Below are 20727 nucleotides of genomic sequence, written 5' to 3'. Positions count from 1 at the left end.
AATTTCCTAACTCCAATCCAATATGGGGAAAGAGAGAGAGAGTGTGTGTGTGTGTGTGTGTGTGTGTGTGTGTAATTATCTACCTCAAGTATGTACATACATACACATACACCCATTTTAAAAGAGCCAATTTCACAAAGCTGAAAACAATTATGAGCCAAATCAGCTGGGAGAAAGAATTTGAAAAGGAAAATGTGAATAATAATTGGGAACTATTACGTTTTACTAAATGCACAAAAAGCCATGATAAAAAAACAAGTTGGCTTAAGGGGGAAGTAAAAGTAGCTATATATTTAAAAAAAAACCTAAACACATGCAAAAATCAAAAAAGGGGAAATTTTTAAATCAAGATTGGATGTTTTCCAACAGACATACTGCAGTTTAAATAGGAATTAATTTGAGGAAGTTCTATGGCCTGTGTTAAGCAGGAAGTCAGACTAGATCAGGGGTTCTCAGACTTTTGTACTAGTGACCCCTTTCACACAGAAAGCCTCTGAGCGTGACCTCCCCTTATACATTAAAAATACATTAAAAAGTATTTAACATCATTATAAATGCTGGAGGCAAAGCAGCATTTGGGGTGGAGGCGGACAGCTTGCGACCCCCCATGTAATAACCTCGTGACCCCCCTGAAGCGTCCGAACCCCCAGTTTGAGAACCCCTGGACTAGATCACAACGGTCCCTTCTGGCCTTAATCTAGGAATATGAATCTATAAAACGGTCAGTCTGAATAAACTGCTCAAGACAGTACAGTATTTTCAGGTTTACAACCAGTGTCTTTCTCACTGAAGAAAGATTACATGAACTTAAAAAAATGGAGAGAGAAGTTATGCTAGAGATATATTTACAACAATTTCTCCCACATGAATTCTTTAGAAGACAGTTTTTTTCCTAAATGTGCCTAATTATTGTTTCCAACTAAAATTAAAGAAAGAAAAAAAAAGTCTTGGAACAGAATTCTTGCAAAAAATTCTAAATGCGTTTCTAGGCTACGGCAGTCATTTTAAAGAATGGCAACCGGAAGATCATAATCAACCATCTACTGTTTTTTTTAAAATATCCCATTTCTTCCCTGCCCTGTAACCACTTTTGTTCTTTAAAACTACATTTTCTGTTTTAGTAGGAGATGTACATGAATCAAACTCCTAGATCCAAAAGCCGTCTGAAATCTGGAATGTTTGGATTCAGATCAATCCGAGTTAAATTATTATATCAAACTCATCACTTTGTTCGTAGCTCAGGCTCATCTCTATTTTCAGTGTAAATGTGTATTCTCCTCAGCCATGGAAAGGTATCTAAGAAGCATACTCTAACAATCCCATAAGACATTGAGTGAATGAGTTCTTCGGTTTAAAATTCTAATTGTGAACTAGAACCATTAGTTTTGTGACCAGCTGTAATAGGGATAGCTCAGTGGTTTGGCCTGCTAAACCCAGGGTTGTGAGTTCAATCCTTGAGGGGGCCATTTAGGGATCTGGGGCAAAAAAAATTGGGGATTGGTCCTGCTTTGAGCAGGGGGTTGGACTAGATGACCTCCTGAGGTCCCTTCCAATCCAGATATTCTATGATTCTATGATTAAATTACTTTATCTTTATTCCCAACCTTAGATGGCAAGCACAAAAAAAAAAAAAAAGTGAAGTGAAGTGTGGAAAACCATTGTGTCAACTGTATACTAAGCTATCCGGAAACATAAGGGTTACGTCAAACCAAATAATAAATGGGGACATGCTGCACAATTTAGATCCAGCTCCAAACTTCCTAAAGTTCAGACTGTTGTAGAATACAACTGCTTCATGATAGTGATCATACTCAAAAACCCCATGCATCTGGACATCCCATACCCAGACACCCCCGCCAAGCCTCACCTGTACACCCAGAACCCCATAGCACTCCATACCTGAACCCCACCGAACCTCCACTCCTGCATCTGGAGCCTCCTGCACCCAGACCACCTCCTAGAGCTCCCTGCACTTAAAACCCCACCCTGACAAGCCACACCCTCCCGCACCCCCTGAGCGCCCACATCCAGATCCCCCACACCACTGACCCCAACTAGTTGCACCCGGACCTCCGCCCCACCAAGCCCCACTCCCCCAGCACCCAGACTCCCCCTTTGAGGCCCCCACACCCTCTTCTGAGCCCCAACCACCTTCACCTGGAAGCCCCTGCAGAGTCCCACTGCCCTGCACCTAGAACCTCCCCTGCCCACAAGCCTCTGTGATTCCAGATCCCCCTACACTTAGACCCCCAACTGAGCTGCCTGCACCCAGATTGTTCCACACAGAACCCTCTCACCCCACACCTGGATCCCCCCACACTGAGCCCCTTCACATGGCCTGGTTGAGCCTGCCTGCCCCACACCTGGTGTATCTGGTGCAGAGGGGCAGGGCCCCAGGGTATTTCTGGGCTAGGCCCAGGCGTTCGGCTGCATCAGGGTCAGGTGCAGCCTCACCATGGAGTCTGCTTCCCAGGGGGTGCTGCAGGGTGATCTCCCACCTTTGTGCAGTCAGTGGCCTGTGCTCCCAACTGCCATGGTGGAGCCTCTGCATTTATTTATTGACAAATAAAACTTGCCGATTTTTGAAATATTGTGCACAGAATTTTTAATTTTTTGGCACAGAACGCCCTCAGGAGTAAAGACCACTTTAAAGCAAGGAACAGACCAGGAATAATCAATGGCCGGTATTAACATATATCCAGGATTCCTGTTTAAGAACTAGAAGCCATCCCAAACTGTTTCATACCAGTTACCCAAACTAAATAAGCTATATCAGCAACAGGACTTTTTGCTAGTATAAACTGTCCACACTAGGAGAGTTTGCTGGTATATCTATATTGGCAAACCCTGGAAGTGTAGACAAGCCTAATTCACTGATTCTCAGTTGAAGCTGGTTTCTAGTTCTTAATTTCTCAGTCTGGTGGAGGAAAGGTTGGATCCAATGTTCTAGTTTGGACCATTTTTAAACTTATAAACTTTTAAATAAAACTTATTCGCTACTAAATTAGGTCTATGTTAGCCACCATAATCATACTTAATGACACAATGGTGTGGACTTAACTTTTAAACTTGACATGTGTCTATGCACAAGAATACACATTACATAAAATAGACACACACATACCATTTGAAAAAGAACTTTTGCAGAAGCTTACTTTCACCTCCTCCCGTGACCTCCATGTATTGAACTGACAAATTTATAAAACAAGCAAACAAGTTATATCCAGAAAGAAGCAGAATATACTAGTACTGAAGTTTGATAGCACAGCGAAGGAAACAGAGAGCAACTGTCTTCTAAAAGGTATGAAGAAACCTCGGTTGCAAGATAACTCAAGAAAGGCCATATAGTGCTAAGAACAGTGCTCTTCAAAACTGTATTTACTCTGTATCTGCTAGTGAGAAACTTTTTGTACCAGCCAACTTAGTTGTTTTTCTTCCATTAAGGCATTAAAATAAAGTTAAGAACCACTGTGTATTTTTTAAACACTATGTGCCTGATTTTCAGGTAAGTTCCCACAGGTCCAGCTGAAGTCACTGGAAATTCTAGGAGCTCAACAGCTCTGAAAAATCAGGTGCCATGTGTTTAAGAAATGAAATTATAATCCTGGACTTCAATTTATTAAAATGTTTCCATCGCTAGATCTGCACTTTTTAGATACAATTCAAAAGCATTAAAAATAAAAATATCCCTTTTCCATTAGATGTTACTAGCATACGGAGAACTAGTTAAGAAAGTCAAGTCATTTAATGCAACCAAACATGCTCCATTATGTTCCACAAATGCACTATCTAGGATTAGATGTTTAAAACAGGACTATGTGAATTTTTTTTCCCCCCGTTATAATGCACTATGATCAGTTAACAGATTCACTGTGAAAGCCTTGTTCGAAATGGTGAACTATTTCAAAATTGGGACAGGAACAAAAAGCCCACTTTTCTTAGAAGTGTACTGAGGGAAAAGGACATTTTAAATTAAAAAAAACATGCCTTAGGGTTACTTACTGAAACAAGTTTTAATTATTTTTTTCAAAAAAATCAGTTTAAGAGCGAGAATATGGTACTGAAAACATGCAGGCACTAATAGTTTCTCACATACAAATTCTCAACGGCCCAGATTATGCATAAAAACATTTTTTTCTTTTAAAAACTAGCTATACTTGCCAGAAGAAGCTGATGGCTTGTACAAACCCCTCTAGGAACCTTAAATGCTTCTCTGGTTTAAGCTTTTTAAAGATTAGCAGATCTATTCATCTTTAGTGCTCCCATCAGCATGGTAACTGGAAGACGAAAAGCAGCTAACAAAATAATAATTAAAAAAAACTTTCATAGGATTAAGTTGGTCTGGGCCAACTATAGCTTTTATTACCATTGATATTAATATTTGGCACTTATATAGTGTCTCTCACCATAGCATCTCAAAGTGTTAATTACAACTTTGGGCTAAATTCACTGCTGATGTAAGTAGATGCAACTCCAGTATATGATTTTGGACCATTATATCTAACACTCTTAACATTTACAATTTACTCTTAAAATTCAGTTAAGTTAGGGAGAATTAGTGGTTTCCCCACGATCACGCAGCAAATCAGTGTCAGAGCTGAAAACAAAAGCCATGACTCCTGATGTCCTATTCCAGCGTTTCTCAAACTGGGGTCCCTGGACCCCTGGGGGTCCCCAAGGGTACTCCAGGGGGTCCACGGGCCCTGCTGAGAAATTGCTCCCCCTTCCTCTCAGCATGCCAGGGAACAGGCTTTCTACCTGCCCTGGCTCCGTGCTGCTCCTGGAAACAGCCAGCAAGTCCCTGCATCCCCTTGGGGGGTGGTGAGGCATGGGGTGGCTCAAAGCTGACTCCGCAACTCCCATTGGCTGCGAACTGCTGCCAATGGGAACTGCGGGGGTGGTACGCAGAGATCCCCAGTCCTCACCCTCCCGCCTAGGAGCTGCTGTCAGAAGCATGTGCTGGTTGCTTTCAAGAGCCGCCCCAGGTAAAAGCTGCACCCCTCACCCCCTCCCACACCCAAACTTCCTCCCCAGAGCCCGCACCCAAACTCCCTGCCCCAGCCTAGTGAAAGTGAGTGAGGATGGGGGAAGAGTGAACAATGGAGGGAGGGGGAATGGAGTTAGTGGAGGCAGGGCCTCAGAGAAGAGGTGGGGCAAGGCTGAGCCGGGCAGCTCAGATATCCCCAAAAAATTTTAAATCAAAAAGTGGGGTCGTCGGTTGCTAAAGTTTGAGAACAGCTGTCCTATTCTAATGCAAGACACACACTAAAATATACAAAATTTTGTTCTCTTGTGCTGGATTAAAATGTAGCCTTACTGTGTAGAGTTACTGAAAGACAAACACTTCCTAGATGTAGAAAATATCTAAAGGCAAGTGCTAATGTAACTTTACTTCCAATTCAAGCATATTGTTTCTCATAAGTCCAAATCCTGCAAGGTATGCAGCATCTTATGAAATCAGATAATAGAGATGATTTATTTATTTGTTATAAAGCACAATATTTAAACTTTTCTTCTCCTGAAAATCACAAACAGCCCAATCTTACTCCAAGTGAAACCGAAGACAGGCTTTCTATGGACTTCAGTGAGGCACAATCCTGAAAACCATTTATTGTATGAATACATCCACTGACTTCAGGAAGACTATTTGAAGTCTCAGTAAAGATTTACAAGATCAGGCCCTAAGTTAGTACATCAAAGTATTTGACTCCAAAATAAACCCTAATACATGCAAAACTCTAACCAACCCTGAAAATTTAACAAATATCATCTATGCAATAACCCTTTAGCATGTATTTTAAGATTACATAAAATTGGCTTTAGAATATGCTTAGGAGAGAGGCTATTAGATTTCCACAGAACAATCAGCCCTTCTCATCCTCCTCAGTCTCTGGAATTTTCTCACCACCTGAACAACTGTAGAAACATTCTTGAATTTAAAATATCTTTCATAACCTTCAGCATAAGGAACAGATGAAGCACTGAATGCTGGCAAAGAACAAAGTTTAAGTACATTTGCTTGGCTTTACAATCTGGCTGAGAGTATTAATTTAAGGAGTTTAAAACCTTCTAGAAGAAACATAGTAAAATGTTTTCTTTTGTCAATTTAAAATATGGTTATAGACAGAACAATCCCTGTGGAAAAAAAGTGATTCCATTCTCGTTCTTTGGCATGACCAATTTTCATGTATTTACAAATATAGAAATGGCCTTTTGCATTGGGATATATTTGATCCAGAGAATAAAATAGTTAATTTTACCAAACTGTTCTGCCTTGGAATAATCCATGCCTTTGAGTGGCACAAGTTTCCCTTAGCAACTATCTCTGCTTAATATGGAAATGGAAGCAGCACTGTTTCCAATTCATTTTCATTAAGATAGTGATTCTGTGATGTATGTGTTTAGAAATGGACAAAAATAATGACACCACCATGCATTTCTCACAGGCCACTGAACTACAATTAGAAAGTAATGGACTTTCATCCCTTACTAATCTGGGCCACATTCAAACCCAAAAACTGCAAATGAAAGGTTTCATACCCCACAGCCAGTCAGTCCTGTGTGTGCTAACGGACAGATTTCCAAGAGTTCAGCTACACCGAAGTAAGAGGCAAGATTTTCAGCAGTGGCAAGCACCCACAACTCCAACTGAAGTCAATGGGAGTTACAGGTGTTCAATATTTCTAAAATTCAAGCACTACAGGACAGATTTTCAAGTGCTCAGCACCAACAAATGGGCCAGCTTTTCAAGAGTGCCCGGCACCCAGCAGCTCCCATTGTGACTCTCAGTATGCTGAGTTCTTTTGATAACCTGGCCATTTGTTTTTGGCACATCGGTGAGCGTTGAGCTGAAACTTCTGAAAAAAATCAAAGTTTTACATGACTAAATCCTTAAGATTGATTGTTATCATGTAGATAAACAAATCATTTACATATATGATTGGCACATCATCTTTTCCTCTTAACTGAAGTTTTTTGAAAAATCTAAAATTTTAAATCAATAATAAACTTAAATTCTTAACCAGTAGAACTTTAAACACAAGAAAAACGAGGAGTAATGGTCTCAAGTTGCAGTGGGGGAGGTTTAGATTGAATATTAGGAAAAACTTTTTCACTAAGAGGGTGGTGAAACACTGGAATGCGTTACCTAGGGAGGTGGTAGAATCTCCTTCCTTAGAGGTTAAGGTCAGGCTTGACAAAGCCCTGGCTGGGATGATTTAACTGGGAATTGGTCCTGCTTCGAGCAGGGGGTTGGACTAGATGACCTTCAGGGGTCCCTTCCAACCCTGATATTATATGATTCTATGAAAAATCATATCTCCTAACCCCATATGACAATGACTTAAAACACAAAACACACATCACAAAAAAACCACTAAGTCCCTCACTCCTCCCAGTCCTAAACTCTGTGTGTGTGTGTGCGCGCATATGTGTGCGCGTGCATTTTGAAATGCACCCCTGGAGGTAATACTACTTAAACAGAAGAAACATGATATACTATGCATTATATTACATAATCAAACTATCTATTCTATATTTTTAGAGTCACAATATAGCAAACATTTCTTAAGGGATATAATGCTTCCTAGCGAGAAAAGTTGCAAGTAACTATCCAAGGTATGGAGCAAGGCACTTAGAAATGTTTCCAGTATTGGTCTTAGATTTCTCTCTCATTCATATGCACACATGTGCGAGCTCACACTTTTCTTCAGAAATTCTTGCTGGGAAATTAAGAGATTTTCTCTTCATATGTATTATTACACAAGCTTTAATTACATGATCACATATATAAATTGCAAGTTCCATTTTCCCCCAAACTTTTTGTTAAGTGAACTTTGTAATTAAAGAAAAAAAAACCTATGCACATGTCACATAAGTAAACATGGTTTTAGTAATCAAGTATTTAATTAACTTTTGGATGGCTACAGTAACCCCACCTGATGTTTATCAAGAACTGAAATTACACCTTCACCCATTTCTCCATAGGAATGGGCTGCTTGATTTTTGGTCTGAAGTTTAGAAGCCAGTTGAGTTTTCAATTTAACTTACTAGTAGACACCCATGTCTTTTTCACAGGATCTAATTTGGGAAATTTCTGTTGTAAATCTCAACAAACAGGCACAGAAAGTTTATTTTACCCTGAGATAGGTTACCGCAAACATTATGAAGAATTAATTCCAGTTTTAATAATTGTCTTTCCTCAGATGTTCTCCTTCCTGTAATCATATAATTATTTTACCGACTAATCCAAAATGTAAACAAGTTTGAACCTACCTTTTAAAAAAATATAAAGGACTAAAGAAAATAATGTTAAGTTAATCTGTTTTCTTTAAGTTCACACACACAGCATAACAACCACATACCAAGTGGTATGCATTTTCCCCCCACCCCAAGTTCAGACTTTTTGTTTTGATGTTCAATATTGTGATCACTTGGAGTTGATGGGTAAATGGTGTTGGATATGGGGGGGGGGGGAGGAGAAGGGGGGAAGTAATTCAGAAGCCTCTGACAGATTTAAATACCTGTAATAAAAGGTTAAAAACAGAACAAGCCCTAAATTTACAGGGTATAATTTAATTCTGGTCTGCAACTTTCTATGTTCCTGAATTCTTTTCTCCACAATGCCCCCTACTGCAAGTTTGCAAACAATCAACACAAAGGCTAATCATTTCTAAATAAGAAAAGGAGTACTTGTGGCACCTTAGAGACTAACCAATTTATTTGAGCATGAGCTTTCGTGAGCTACAGCTCACTTCATCAGATGTATACCGTGGAAACTGCAGCAGACTTTATATACACACAGAGAATATGAAACAATACCTCCTCCCACCCCACTGTCCTGCTGGTAATAGCTTATCTAAAGTGATCATCAGGTGGGCCATTTCCAGCACAAATCCAGGTTTTCTCACCCTCCACCCCCCCACACAAATTCACTCTCCTGCTGGTGCTAGCCCATCCAAAGTGACAACTCTTTACATAATCAAGTCGGGCTATTTCCTGCATAAATCCAGGTTTTCTCACATCCCCCCCACCCCCATACACACACAAACTCACTCTCCTGCTGGTAATAGCTCATCTAAACTGACCACTCTCCAAGTTTAAATCCAAGTTAAACCAGAACATCTGGGGGGGGGGGGGGGGGGGGTTAGGAAAAAACAAGAGGAAACAGGCTACCTTGCATAATGACTTAGCCACTCCCAGTCTCTATTTAAGCCTAAATTAATAGTATCCAATTTGCAAATGAATTCCAATTCAGCAGTTTCTCGCTGGAGTCTGGATTTGAAGTTTTTTTGTTTTAAGATAGCGACCTTCATGTCTGTGATTGCGTGACCAGAGAGATTGAAGTGTTCTCCGACTGGTTTATGAATGTTATAATTCTTGACATCTGATTTGTGTCCATTTATTCTTTTACGTAGAGACTCACCAACAACCACATACCACACAACAGAACCACTAACCCAGGAACTTATCCTTGCAACAAAGCCCGTTGCCAATTGTGCCCACATATCTATTCAGGAGACACCATCACAGGGCCTAATAACATCAGCCACACTATCAGAGGCTCGTTCACCTGCACATCCACCAATGTGATATATGCCATCATGTGCCAGCAATGCCCCTCTGCCATGATTTCTGGCCAGGGTTTACAACTACTACTACTACAACATTTTTATTGTAATAAATATTCTATTCAATTAAAATCCTTAATTAAAAATAATTAATTAAAAAAGGCAGACAATGAATATTCCTTGCCCGGCACCTTGTCCACCTCAGAGTTTAAAAGGCAGAAAGGACCAGCAGATCATCTAGTCTGACCTCCTACATATAGGACCCTACCAAATTCACCGCTATGAAAAACGCGTCACGGACCATGAAATCTCGTCTCCTCCCGTGAAATCTGGTCTTTTGTGTGCTTTTACCGTACACTACACAGATTTCAAGGGGGAAACCAGTGTTTCTCAAATTGGGGGTCCTGACCCAAAAGGGAATTGCCGACAATGCCATACCATGCCATGCCATCCTCACTTCTGCATTGCTGCTGGTGGAATTCAGCAATCATATGATTAGGCCCAAAAGATACCTTAGAAGATTATTTTTCTAGCTGTTTTCATAGGTGAACAATCTTTATTACCTTGTGGAAGTAAAGAGGATACTCCGACAAAGCCATAACATTTCTGAATCTGCATTTTTAGTCATTCTGTGGTCTTAAACAAAGGGCTCGATCCTGCCACCATTAATAATCCATACATAAAGTCCAACTAATTTTATTAGCATCAGGGTCAAACATAGTTGTTTTTGACACCATTATTACAGCAGCATTATAGGTTTGCTAGAGTAGCCAATTGTTATGCTAGTTGTGATGCCAATCATGCCCCAAGTGTTTCTCTAAGGCTTTGTCTGTACTGAAATCAGGGCAGATTTCTAGTAACTGATGTAGCTATATTGGTACAAACTTTAAGGACAGGCAAGCACAGCCACAATTTGTGCACCAGAGCATATCCATGTTTGAAACCAGGGCTCCACCAATGCAGATTTCAGTTTACTTTGTCTACACTTAGGGTTTACACTGGTGTGCCTATCAGTGGCTGGTCAACAACTGCTGGAAGACAAGGCCCAAAATTATAGGGGAGGGGGAAAATTGCTCCAAGAGATCCAAATGGCTAACCATTTAAAATGTCTGCACCAACTTCATATTCATTTTTTTACTGACTGAGAAACACTCTTCCAAGTATGTACAGGTATTAATCTCAGAATTAGTAAAGGAGAGAGATATCTGAGCACACAGTACATTACAGTTTAAAAAAAAGTTATGCACTTCGGTCTGCTAAAATACTTACCTACGAATCCCTGCAAGAATATTATTCACAGCTGCCATCAGTTTCTGCAGGCCTAAAAAAGCTTCTTCAAATGAAGAGATCTTTGCAGTGGTGGAAGTGATTATATTGTGATCCAGCTTCTGGAAAATTTCAGTACTAAGATGAGGGCAAAAACAAGAGAAAACATTCTATCAGAAGAAGGTCACTAAAAACAGACTTTTTTTGCCTTGTATCATGTGAAACAAGAAATGCATCACAAATACTATATTTTGATTACCATAGACAAACACATGCACATTGTCTCAAAAGGTCAAATACAAATGTCAGGTACATCAGTGTTGTCCAAAACACACACACAGGAGTACAAAGTTTTTATTTTGTTTGCATGCATTTATTTTAGATAAGGTGCTTAAACAGGTAACAGAAGCCACCAATTGAATTGTTTTGTAAGTTAAAAGGGTAGATTTCTGATCACTTATTGTTACTTTAATAAACAAATGTCACATTGACATAGGATGTTCCAGCTGAGGCTTTCAAAACACTTTACAAAATAATGAAGAGCCACATTCCTGTGAGTATGGAAAAGACCCTGGAGTGGGTATGCAAACTGCTAACTGAAGTGCTAGTCCCAGTTTCTAACCAGGAAGCTATTCTCACTATTTAATTTATAATTATTAGTCAACCACTCTATGGCGGAGACCTTAAATTGTCAAGAATTAGTCTTTAGCACGTTTTGTAAAGTTGAATTATAAGAGAAACTGTAATAGCACTCTACAAAACCCTTCCATAAATAAAAAAAATTTGACAAAATGAAACAATCCTTCTTTTTAATTTTTCTAAAAAATTTAACAGATATCTTTCCTTACAGAGTATCAAACATTCTAGCATAGAAGTAGGACCAGATTTCAGGGTTCATAACATGTTTTTAATGGCTGTGACTTTGGTAGGGCCCTCATATAAGTATAGCCTTGTATCCGTTTCTGAAACTTGGGGTCAAATTTTCACGTGGGTCTCAAAATGCAACTCCAAAATGTGCAGACACACACATTTTTGATTTGTGCAACTGGAGCAGCAACAGACGCCAGATATGGATTTTCAGATATCTTGTTTAAAAATTCAACCATTAATACACTTCTTTATAAACTGCAGAGACCAAGAACTTAGTAAGATTTAAAGAACAGTTGGTCATTTATATAGATAAATTATAATACCTAAGCCCCCCAAAAAAAAAAGTGAAAGGGAAAGCCTCATGTCTGAGTTTAAGCCAATCTTTATTAGGGATTAGGAGGAGATCTTCCTGTAGAGCAGACTACCCCACATAAACCTATTGTCAGGTTCTTGCATCTTACTCTGAAGCATCTAGTGCTGGATAACGTCGAAGACAGTATACTTGGCTGATGGACCATGGCTCTGATTCAATATGGCAATTCCAATGTCATTACTAACACATTCAAAACTAGAATGTATGATTTTTTTCCCCCTAACCCATGTACATCACTAATAGGACAGCCTTGTAGGGAAAGGCAGACAGAAAGTTTCCATAAATAAGTGTGTGTTTGTGGAAATCACACGAAACAACCAATAGCATGCAAAATCCCCCCAACCCTTTCAGCACTTTGTACCTGTACAGGTTTATTGTATTCCAAATGCTTTCAAGGACAGACCAGATTTCCTGATGTCTTTTATCTTGGGACAGCTGAGTGTTTGACAATGACTTGCCTTCCTCACACGTTTGCAGATGCAGCCTCACATCTTCCTTTTTTGAACCTGCAGTGTTTTCTGAAAGAGCTGTCAGGGCTTCTGATGATTTTTGTCCACTGTCTGACTGAACCTCATGAAATAGACAACCATACAGTGTTGGAAAACTAAAAAAAACCTACATAGGAATTTTTTTTTTTTTTTAAAATAATCAATGTATCTAAGGTACTGGTACTTGTATGTCCTCCATCACCATAGCATCTGAGATCCTCACAATCTTTAAATGAGAGAACTCAAAATGTCCCTGTGAGGCAGGTCAGTCTTCTTATTCCTATTTTACAAATGGAGAACTGAAGCACAGAGAGGCTAAGTGACTTACCCAAAGTCACACAGGAAGTCTGTGGTGGAGTCTCCCAAGTCCTAGGTTAATGTCCTAACCACTGAACTATCCATGTATAGTCAATCCATAGAAGACTCCAAAGCTGAATTTGCAAATTTTAACCCACGCCTTCCCCCCCAAACATAGCTCATTAATGCATAACAGAAGTGTTTCATTCTGTTTAATCTTCACTTAAAGATGTAAAGCACATGATTGTCACAGTAAAAGAATTTCAACACTCATTACAAACCAAGGACATGGAATTTCTTTCACACTAATGCCAGATACTCGACAACTTATTCTGCAAAGCGAGGATTTGAGGGCATTTTACATATAAATTACTACATTAAAAACACCACAACAGGCTGTGGTGTGTACAAATATTGTCTTTGTCTGTAAAAATGGGGATACTGAGAAGAACTGAAATGATTTCAGTAAGGTCATCGTTACAGGGCTTTCCCTTCACCCTCTCCCCTGGTTCTTGTCATGCAGACAGAAAGCAGAAGACCAGAAGTCCGAAGTGCAGGCAATGCAATGTTTATTGGGGTTAGTTCCAAGCAAGCATATCCACAGCTCTACATGCCAGCAGAGTCTGTTTCTTAGCGTCCTCCTTCCCAAGCCGCAGAGCTTTGCCTGTGTCCCCGTTCCCCATTACCACCTCCTCTTTCTTAGCAGGCCCAAATATACCTGCAATGCATGCCCTCAGTCTCACCCCTTACAATTTATGTTCCGTTTTGGGGGGTGTCAAGGTTCCTTCCCCACTCTGAACTCTAGGGTACAGATGTGGGGACCTGCATGAAAACCTCCTAAGCTTACTTTTACCAGCTTAGGTTAAAACTTCCCCAAGGTATAAACTATTTTACCTTTTGCCCTTGGACTTTTGCTGCCACCACCGAACGTCTAACCAGTATTATTGTTAGGAAAGAGTCCGTTTGGAAACATCTTTCCCCCCAAAAAATCCTCCCAAACGTTACCCCGCCCTTTTTGGGGAAGGTTTGATAAAAATCCTCACCAATTTGCATAGGTGACCACAGACCCAAACCCTTGGATCTTAAGAACAATGAAAGAGCATTCCGTTTCTTAAAAGAAGAATTTTAATAGAAGAAAAAGTAAAAAAGAATCACCCCTGTAAAATCAGGATGGTAAATACCTTACAGGGTAATCAGATTCAAAACACAGAGAATCCCTCTAGGCAAAACCTTCAGTTACAAAAAAGACACAAAAAACAGGAATCTACATTCCATTCAGCACAGCTTATTTTTCTCAGCCATTTAAAGAAATCAGAATCTAACGCATATCTAGTTAGTAAGTAATCCAAGTTCTAAGACTCCATTCCTGTTCTATCCCCGGCAAAAGCATCACACAGACAGAGAGAGAGAGAAAGAGACTTTGTTTCTCCCTCCCCCCAGCTTCTGAAAGTATCTTGTCTCCTTATTGGTCATTTTGGTCAGGTACCAGCAAGGTTATCCTAGCTTCTTAACCCTTTACAGGTGAAAGGGTTTTTCCTCTGGCCAGGAGGGATTTTAAAGGTGTTTACCGTTCCCTTTATATTTATGACAAGGGGGTTGTGGTCTGGAGTCTTCATCCCACCTCTTTTGGACCCCATGGGAGGGGTAAGGAGTGAGATTGTGTTCTGGCCAAGGCCAAGCTTTTATTTGGCCGGTAGTGTTTCTTATGCCTCCTCCCATCCCCATCCTAACTGGTTGCTTGACCTTGGCTTGAGAAAGGAGCCAGGCAGCCTTTCAGTGTATGCTCATATATTACACTTCCACCATACCCTGTAACACTTTAGCACTATCCCTCATCTTTTCTCATTGTAGTAAAAGCCCCATCTGGTTGCGGGAAATGCAACACAATGTCTTTGTTAATTGTTCTTCACTCTTATATCTTATACTAATATGTGTATCAAAAAGTCAAACCCAAAATTTTATCTCAGGCTGATAAACAAACCTATATACTAACCAGTCATACTGAACCAGTGGCAAACCTAGGAATAAAAACCCTCTAGTTTTAAAGCAGGGCAATAAAAGTTAAAGATGACAAATTTAGCAGGGGAAAATAAACAAGCAAACAAAAAAACACCCAAGTGATCCATGGTATTGGGTTGTGTAATTCATGCAAGACTACCTTCAGATAACAATTTTGCAGACCGAGAAAGGAAAATGAGTTGCTCTAAAAGCAAAGTAAGGTCAGAAAAAACTCTTGCATCTACTCTATTTAATGAGCTTTAAATTTCTATAATGTTAATCATGCCTAACTTGAGTCCAACGATTTATTCATATATAGAGCATACTAGATAAGGGCTCAGGAAAAACTCATTACTGAAGAGAACTTCGGTAATCAATTATGTATTTGACAGGGAAAATAAAACAACTCATGCAGATACTAAGGCACTCCCATTCTGAAGTGTAGGAGACAGCAATTGCTGTTCCAATCAATTAGATTGCCTTTCCTCATTTTATACTGAATAACTAGCAGTGTCCGCCAAAAAATCTTCAGGTAGCAGTTTGAAGACTACCTCTCAATAACCCAGTAGCAAAACAAATAAGGATCTAAGGAAAAACAGCTCATGTTGTAAAAATATACAAAAAACCAACAGCCTCTTTTTGATCTCCTTGGGACCCTGGCTAGGCTAACTGGCTCAAAGTTACTACTTCCCTATAATACGGCTTTTTGTTTTGTTTAAAAAAAAACCTTTCCTCTGCCATGACCTATACATTATTTTTCATCCTTAGCACCAGAATAAGAATTACCAGAGCTTTTAATTGGGCAGTCCAACAACCACCAAGTATAATGTGTCATCTTTCTGCTTTCTTTCACCAATTTTTATACTTGAGTGGAAAGGGGAATTAGACATTCCGGATTTCTGAAGTGCACAAAAGAGAAACTCCACAACTGAATCACAAACTGAGTTGTCAGGAGGAGGAGAGGTGCACCTCAACCTACACAGACATATTCACAAACCAAGTGAATCTTACAAGATCATTGTAATTAGAGAAAAAAAGATTGGAATTGATGATTTAATAAATCACCTTCAAATGCAGGATAACAGTTATTAATTTGATATGATGTTCAATCTTTATCAAAAAGCAGCAGTATGCACTTGCTTTTCAGTCATTCACTTCCTTTTTGAGAGTTAATAGAAGCAAAATTCTGTCAAGGATATTTTTATAAACAAAAAGCCCTCACTTTTGTTATGGGGGCAGGGTTACATTTGGGACGCACCACTTATGACAATATCCTGTTAACCCCCACCTAGCACTGTTTACAATATTTTTTTTGTCATTATAACACAGAACTAGAAAATCCTTAGTAAGTTTGTAGTGTCAATGATTGGTGACACTAAAATTTCAGTTAAGCCATAGTTTTAGTGTAAAAACTACGTACATTGACGTGCAGCTTACCTCTGCAAGCATCTGGAGCAGTTTAGTCACATAAGCAAAAGCCTGTGGAAGTACACCATCATAGTCTGACCTTGAGCTGAAAGCATGCAATAGCTTTTTAGATTCCTGGAGCAGGATGTTTGCTGTTATGTGGTCAACTGTCTTACCTGACATAAAAACATTAAGAAGAAACATGGGAAATCAGTTTTAGAGAAGTAGGCTAGTTTGGTGTTAAAATGCACAAACAGTAAAGGAAAAAACTAACAGTTCCAAACTGAAACCAAGTATAATCACCATCAGTTCTATCATTTCAAAAAGGTATTACAATTATTGTATGAATTAAACATTCTAGGATATCCGTACATATAAAAATAAGTGTGTGTTATTATGTAAGATTATCAAACAAAAAAGGGTCTGAAAATCCTATTGACATAAATGGTATAAGATCAGGTGCTATTGTCTTCTGAGGGTTTAATGCCTGTAGTCAAAGTCCAACAGTAAGCCTAAAAAATAGTTTCAATGTGCTAGCACATCACTAAACTTAAAGTCTTCTCTAGAACACAAACTCTGATGCACTTTACAAACTCTCCTCAATTCAAGGGGCTGAAAGATTGTAAAGTGCTCCCAAGCTCCACTAGATACAGAACTCTGGCTGGAACAGGAAGCTATGTCACACATGCTTGCAATTTTGTTTTTGTGGGTAAAATGAGAGCATGGAGGGAGAGAAGATCATCCTCATCAAATGTTGATCAGGAATAAACCTTGTGTGCCTATGTTAAAAAAATGTAAGAATAAAAATCTAGAACACTGCTGTTTAATGAAAAACAAAACACATTTAAAGACTCATCTACGTTGTTTATTTCAGCCAGTATATGAAATATCTTGGATACAAACCATGAGCATTAAAAAACAAACAAATAGTTTCAGGAAGGAACATAACAAGCAGTGTGTAAGAATAAGACTTTTCATTTTGGATCAAATCACCCTCCATTCAGGATCTGGCATAGGCTCATTAGACATGTCATTGTGAGATAATCTGCTCATAACCTGTGCTAGCACACCTTCTTGTAGGCCATATCCCAGCATAACTATGGATACAAGTACTGAATGGAAAACTACTGCCAATTCATAAAAGCACTGACACTTTCATAACTAAATGCAAGACTCATGTCTTTGACTTAGCTTTCCATCAGTAAGTTCTTCAGAGACACAGCACACCTACACAAATGCCTATAAACTAAACTAATGAAGCTGTTTTTCTTACAAACCAGGAAGGAAGATTTCAAATAGAAATAACAAATACTTGGAGGTACTTGAGAACTCTGGTAACCAAAGCTATATAAGTTTCTTAGATTTGTTGTTCCACTTTTTGGTAGCACGCACATGAATGATTGATTTCAGTCGTGCCTGTTCAAATTTGTTAAAAACAGGAAAAGAGCAGCAGACTATCAAAATATTTAATTAAGGCTGCCAAACAGTCTCAAGAGACAGTTAGCTTTTTTGTAGCTTCTTCAATAAGTGGTAGTGAATCCTTGCCCCATTTTAAGGCCCATGTCTGGGCAGATTTGAGGGTTATGCAGATTCTTCTTTTTGTTTTACTGACAAAGTGTTGTATCATGGATCTTTGGGCTAAAGTTACAAAACACTTGCAAGCACCAAACTCCAATTTTTGCCACACATCTGGCAAAACCATCACATTGTGTGAAAGACAAGAAGGAAGACTACTTCTCCAGGGTATAGTCTCCCTTGAATAATCCACGTAACTCCCATTATTCTTGAATTAAAAAGGAGAAAAAATAAACCCTTTAAATATATACTATATGTATATTTTCATAATGCACACTTAAGACTCCTGTGATTAGAGGGCTTGACCTCAGTGGAGAGAGGTTTATGTTTAGAAGTTTATTACTAAAAAGGAGTCACATAAGATTCTTACCTTTACAAAGATGTTCATGCAGGTATTCAATGGTTGCAAGTAAGCTTCTGGGCACAATATAGCCAAATACGGCCATCCAGTGTTTTTTAAAGCACTGCAGTAAGCTTGCTAGGGTCCATGGGGGCTTCAGATACAGTACCTAAAAGTGAAAAGTTTAAAACTTCACAACCATACAACTTTATCAATGTACATTTCTCAATTGTGCTACTCTTTAATACCAATTGTACATGCTGAAGAAACATCCAAAGCATTCTCAGAAACAAAAGATCAGGTGGATTTTTCCTGGTAAAGCGATTGTATATTACATGACAAACCACAGCCTTGTTCAATTTAGTTTTACTCAGGAGATGTCTCTTACACAGGTACAGACCCTTCTTAAAAGCATTCCAATTAGCATATGTGCACTGCTGTGACTAGGACTATTGAGAGTTTTATGAGGCATTTCTGTGAAGGACATTCTATTTGTACAACACTCAAGATGTACAAGCTCAAACAAGAAGTGTTTGTTCTAGTAACTTGATAGCCCTCAGAGTTCATCTTGTGCAGATGATTATAAAAGTAAAGTAATTAACCATTCCTGCTAGATGAAAATGTTAATTGGAAGACACAGAGCTAAACAACTGTATTGATAGTCTTCTGGCTATATAGTCAGAATATTTTAGTTCTACTCCGAACTCTGTCACAGACTTCCTGTGTGAAATTTGACAAGACAGATAATCTTTGTGCCTCAGTTTCCCCACCTGAAGGTGAAGGTAGTACTATTTCCCCTTCTCTGGAGGTTTTGGAAAACTTAATGTTTGTGAAGTGCTTTGAGCTCTTGGATACTATGGAACACGGGTACAGCTTGCTCAGGAAGGACAGGCAGAGGAAAAAAGGGAGGAGGAGGTGTTGCCTTACATAATAAATGTATACACTTGGACTGAGGTTGAGATGGAAATAGGAGACAGACTTGTTGGAAGTCTCTGGGTAAGGATAAAAGGGGTAAAAAACAAGGGTGATGCCATAATAGGGATCTACTACAGACCACCTAACCAGGAAGAAGAGGTGGATGAGGCTTTTTTTAAGCAACTAAACAAAATCATCCAAAGCACTGTACTTGGTGGTGATAGGGAACTTCAGCTACCCAGACATCTGTTGGGAAAATAACACAGCAAGGCACAGATTACCCAACAAGTTCTTGGAATGTATTGACACAATTTTTTTATTTCAGAAGGTGGAGACAGCTACAAGGGTAGAGGCTGTTCTAGATTTGATTTTGACAAATAGGGAGGAACAGGTTGAGACTTTGAAAGTGAAAGACAGTATGGGTGACAGTGATCCTGAAATGATACAATTAATGATTATAAGGAATGGTAGGAGGGAGAACAGCAAAATAAAGACAATGGATTTCAAGAAGGCAGACTTTAGCAAACTCAGGGAGGAGGTAGGTAAGATCCCATGGGAAGCAAGTCTAAGGGAAAAAACAACTGAAGACACTTGGCAGTTTTTCAAAGAGACATTATTAAGGGCACAAGAGCAAACTATCCCACTGTGTAGGAAAGATAGGAAGTGGGACAAGAGACCACCTTGGCTTAACCAGGAGATTGTCAATGATCTAATAATCAAAAACATCCTACAAAAAGTGGAAAACTAGGTCAAATTACAAAGGATGAATATCAGAAATTAACACAAGCCTGTAGGGACAAAATTAGAAAGGCCACAGCACAAAACGAGATCAAACTAGCTAGAGACATAAAGGGAAACAAGAAAAACATTCTACAAATATATTAGAAGCCAGATGACGACCAAGGACAGGGTAGGCCCGTTATTCAATGAGGGGAGGAAAAACAACAACAGAAAACATGGAAATGGCAGCGGTGCTTAATGACTTCTTTGTTTTTGGTTTTCACCAAGAAGGTTGGTGGTGATTAGACATCTAACATAGTGAATGTCAGTGAAAATGAGGTAGAATCAGAGGCTGAAATAGGAAAAGAACAAGTTAAAAATTACTTAGACAAGTTAGATATCTTCAAGTCAGCAGGGCCTGATAAAATGCATCCTAGAATACTCAAGGAGCTGACTGAGGCGGTATCTGAGCCATTAGCGATTATCTTTGAAACGTCATGGAAGACGGGAGAGATTCAAGAAGACTGGAAAAGGACAAATATAGTGCCCATCTATAAAAAGCGAAATAAGGACAACCTACAAAATTACAGACCAGTCAGCTTAACTTCTGTACCTGGAAAGATAATGGAGCAAATAATTAATCAATTTGCAAACATCTATATGATAATAAGGTGATAAGTGACAATCAGCATGGATTTGTCAAGAACAAATCGCGTCAAACCAACCTGATACTTTCTTTGACAGGGTAACAAGCCTTGTGGGTCGGGGGAAAGCAGTAGATGTGGTATATCTTAACTTTACTGAAGCTTTTGATACGGTCTCTCATGACCATCTCATAAACAAACAAGGTAAATGCAACCCAGATGGAGCTACTATAAGGTGGGTGCAAAACTGGTTGGAAAACCATTC

General features: G+C 39.2%; 1 protein-coding gene across 3 annotated transcripts in view; it reads right to left on the bottom strand.

The window, feature by feature from the left end:
• SWT1 (SWT1 RNA endoribonuclease homolog) overlaps positions 1 to 20727 on the bottom strand; it is a 76300-nt gene that overhangs the window by 15107 nt on the left and 40466 nt on the right. For 2 of the 3 annotated variants that reach the window (XM_048860592.2, XM_048860593.2), the window contains exons 13-16: positions 18214 to 18352; positions 16299 to 16444; positions 12440 to 12648; positions 10839 to 10973 (exon numbers count right to left, since the gene is read on the bottom strand). In XM_048860592.2, the coding sequence (XP_048716549.1) occupies positions 10839 to 10973; positions 12440 to 12648; positions 16299 to 16444; positions 18214 to 18352 (629 nt within the window). The remainder of the gene's footprint in view (positions 1 to 10838; positions 10974 to 12439; positions 12649 to 16298; positions 16445 to 18213; positions 18353 to 20727) is intronic. The other variant, XM_048860594.2, reaches the window with a different exon arrangement.

The sequence above is a fragment of the Caretta caretta genome, chromosome 8 (assembly GCF_965140235.1).
Source record: "Caretta caretta isolate rCarCar2 chromosome 8, rCarCar1.hap1, whole genome shotgun sequence".
Classification (NCBI taxonomy): domain Eukaryota; kingdom Metazoa; phylum Chordata; order Testudines; family Cheloniidae; genus Caretta; species Caretta caretta.
This window is presented reverse-complemented; position numbering and strand designations above follow the sequence as displayed.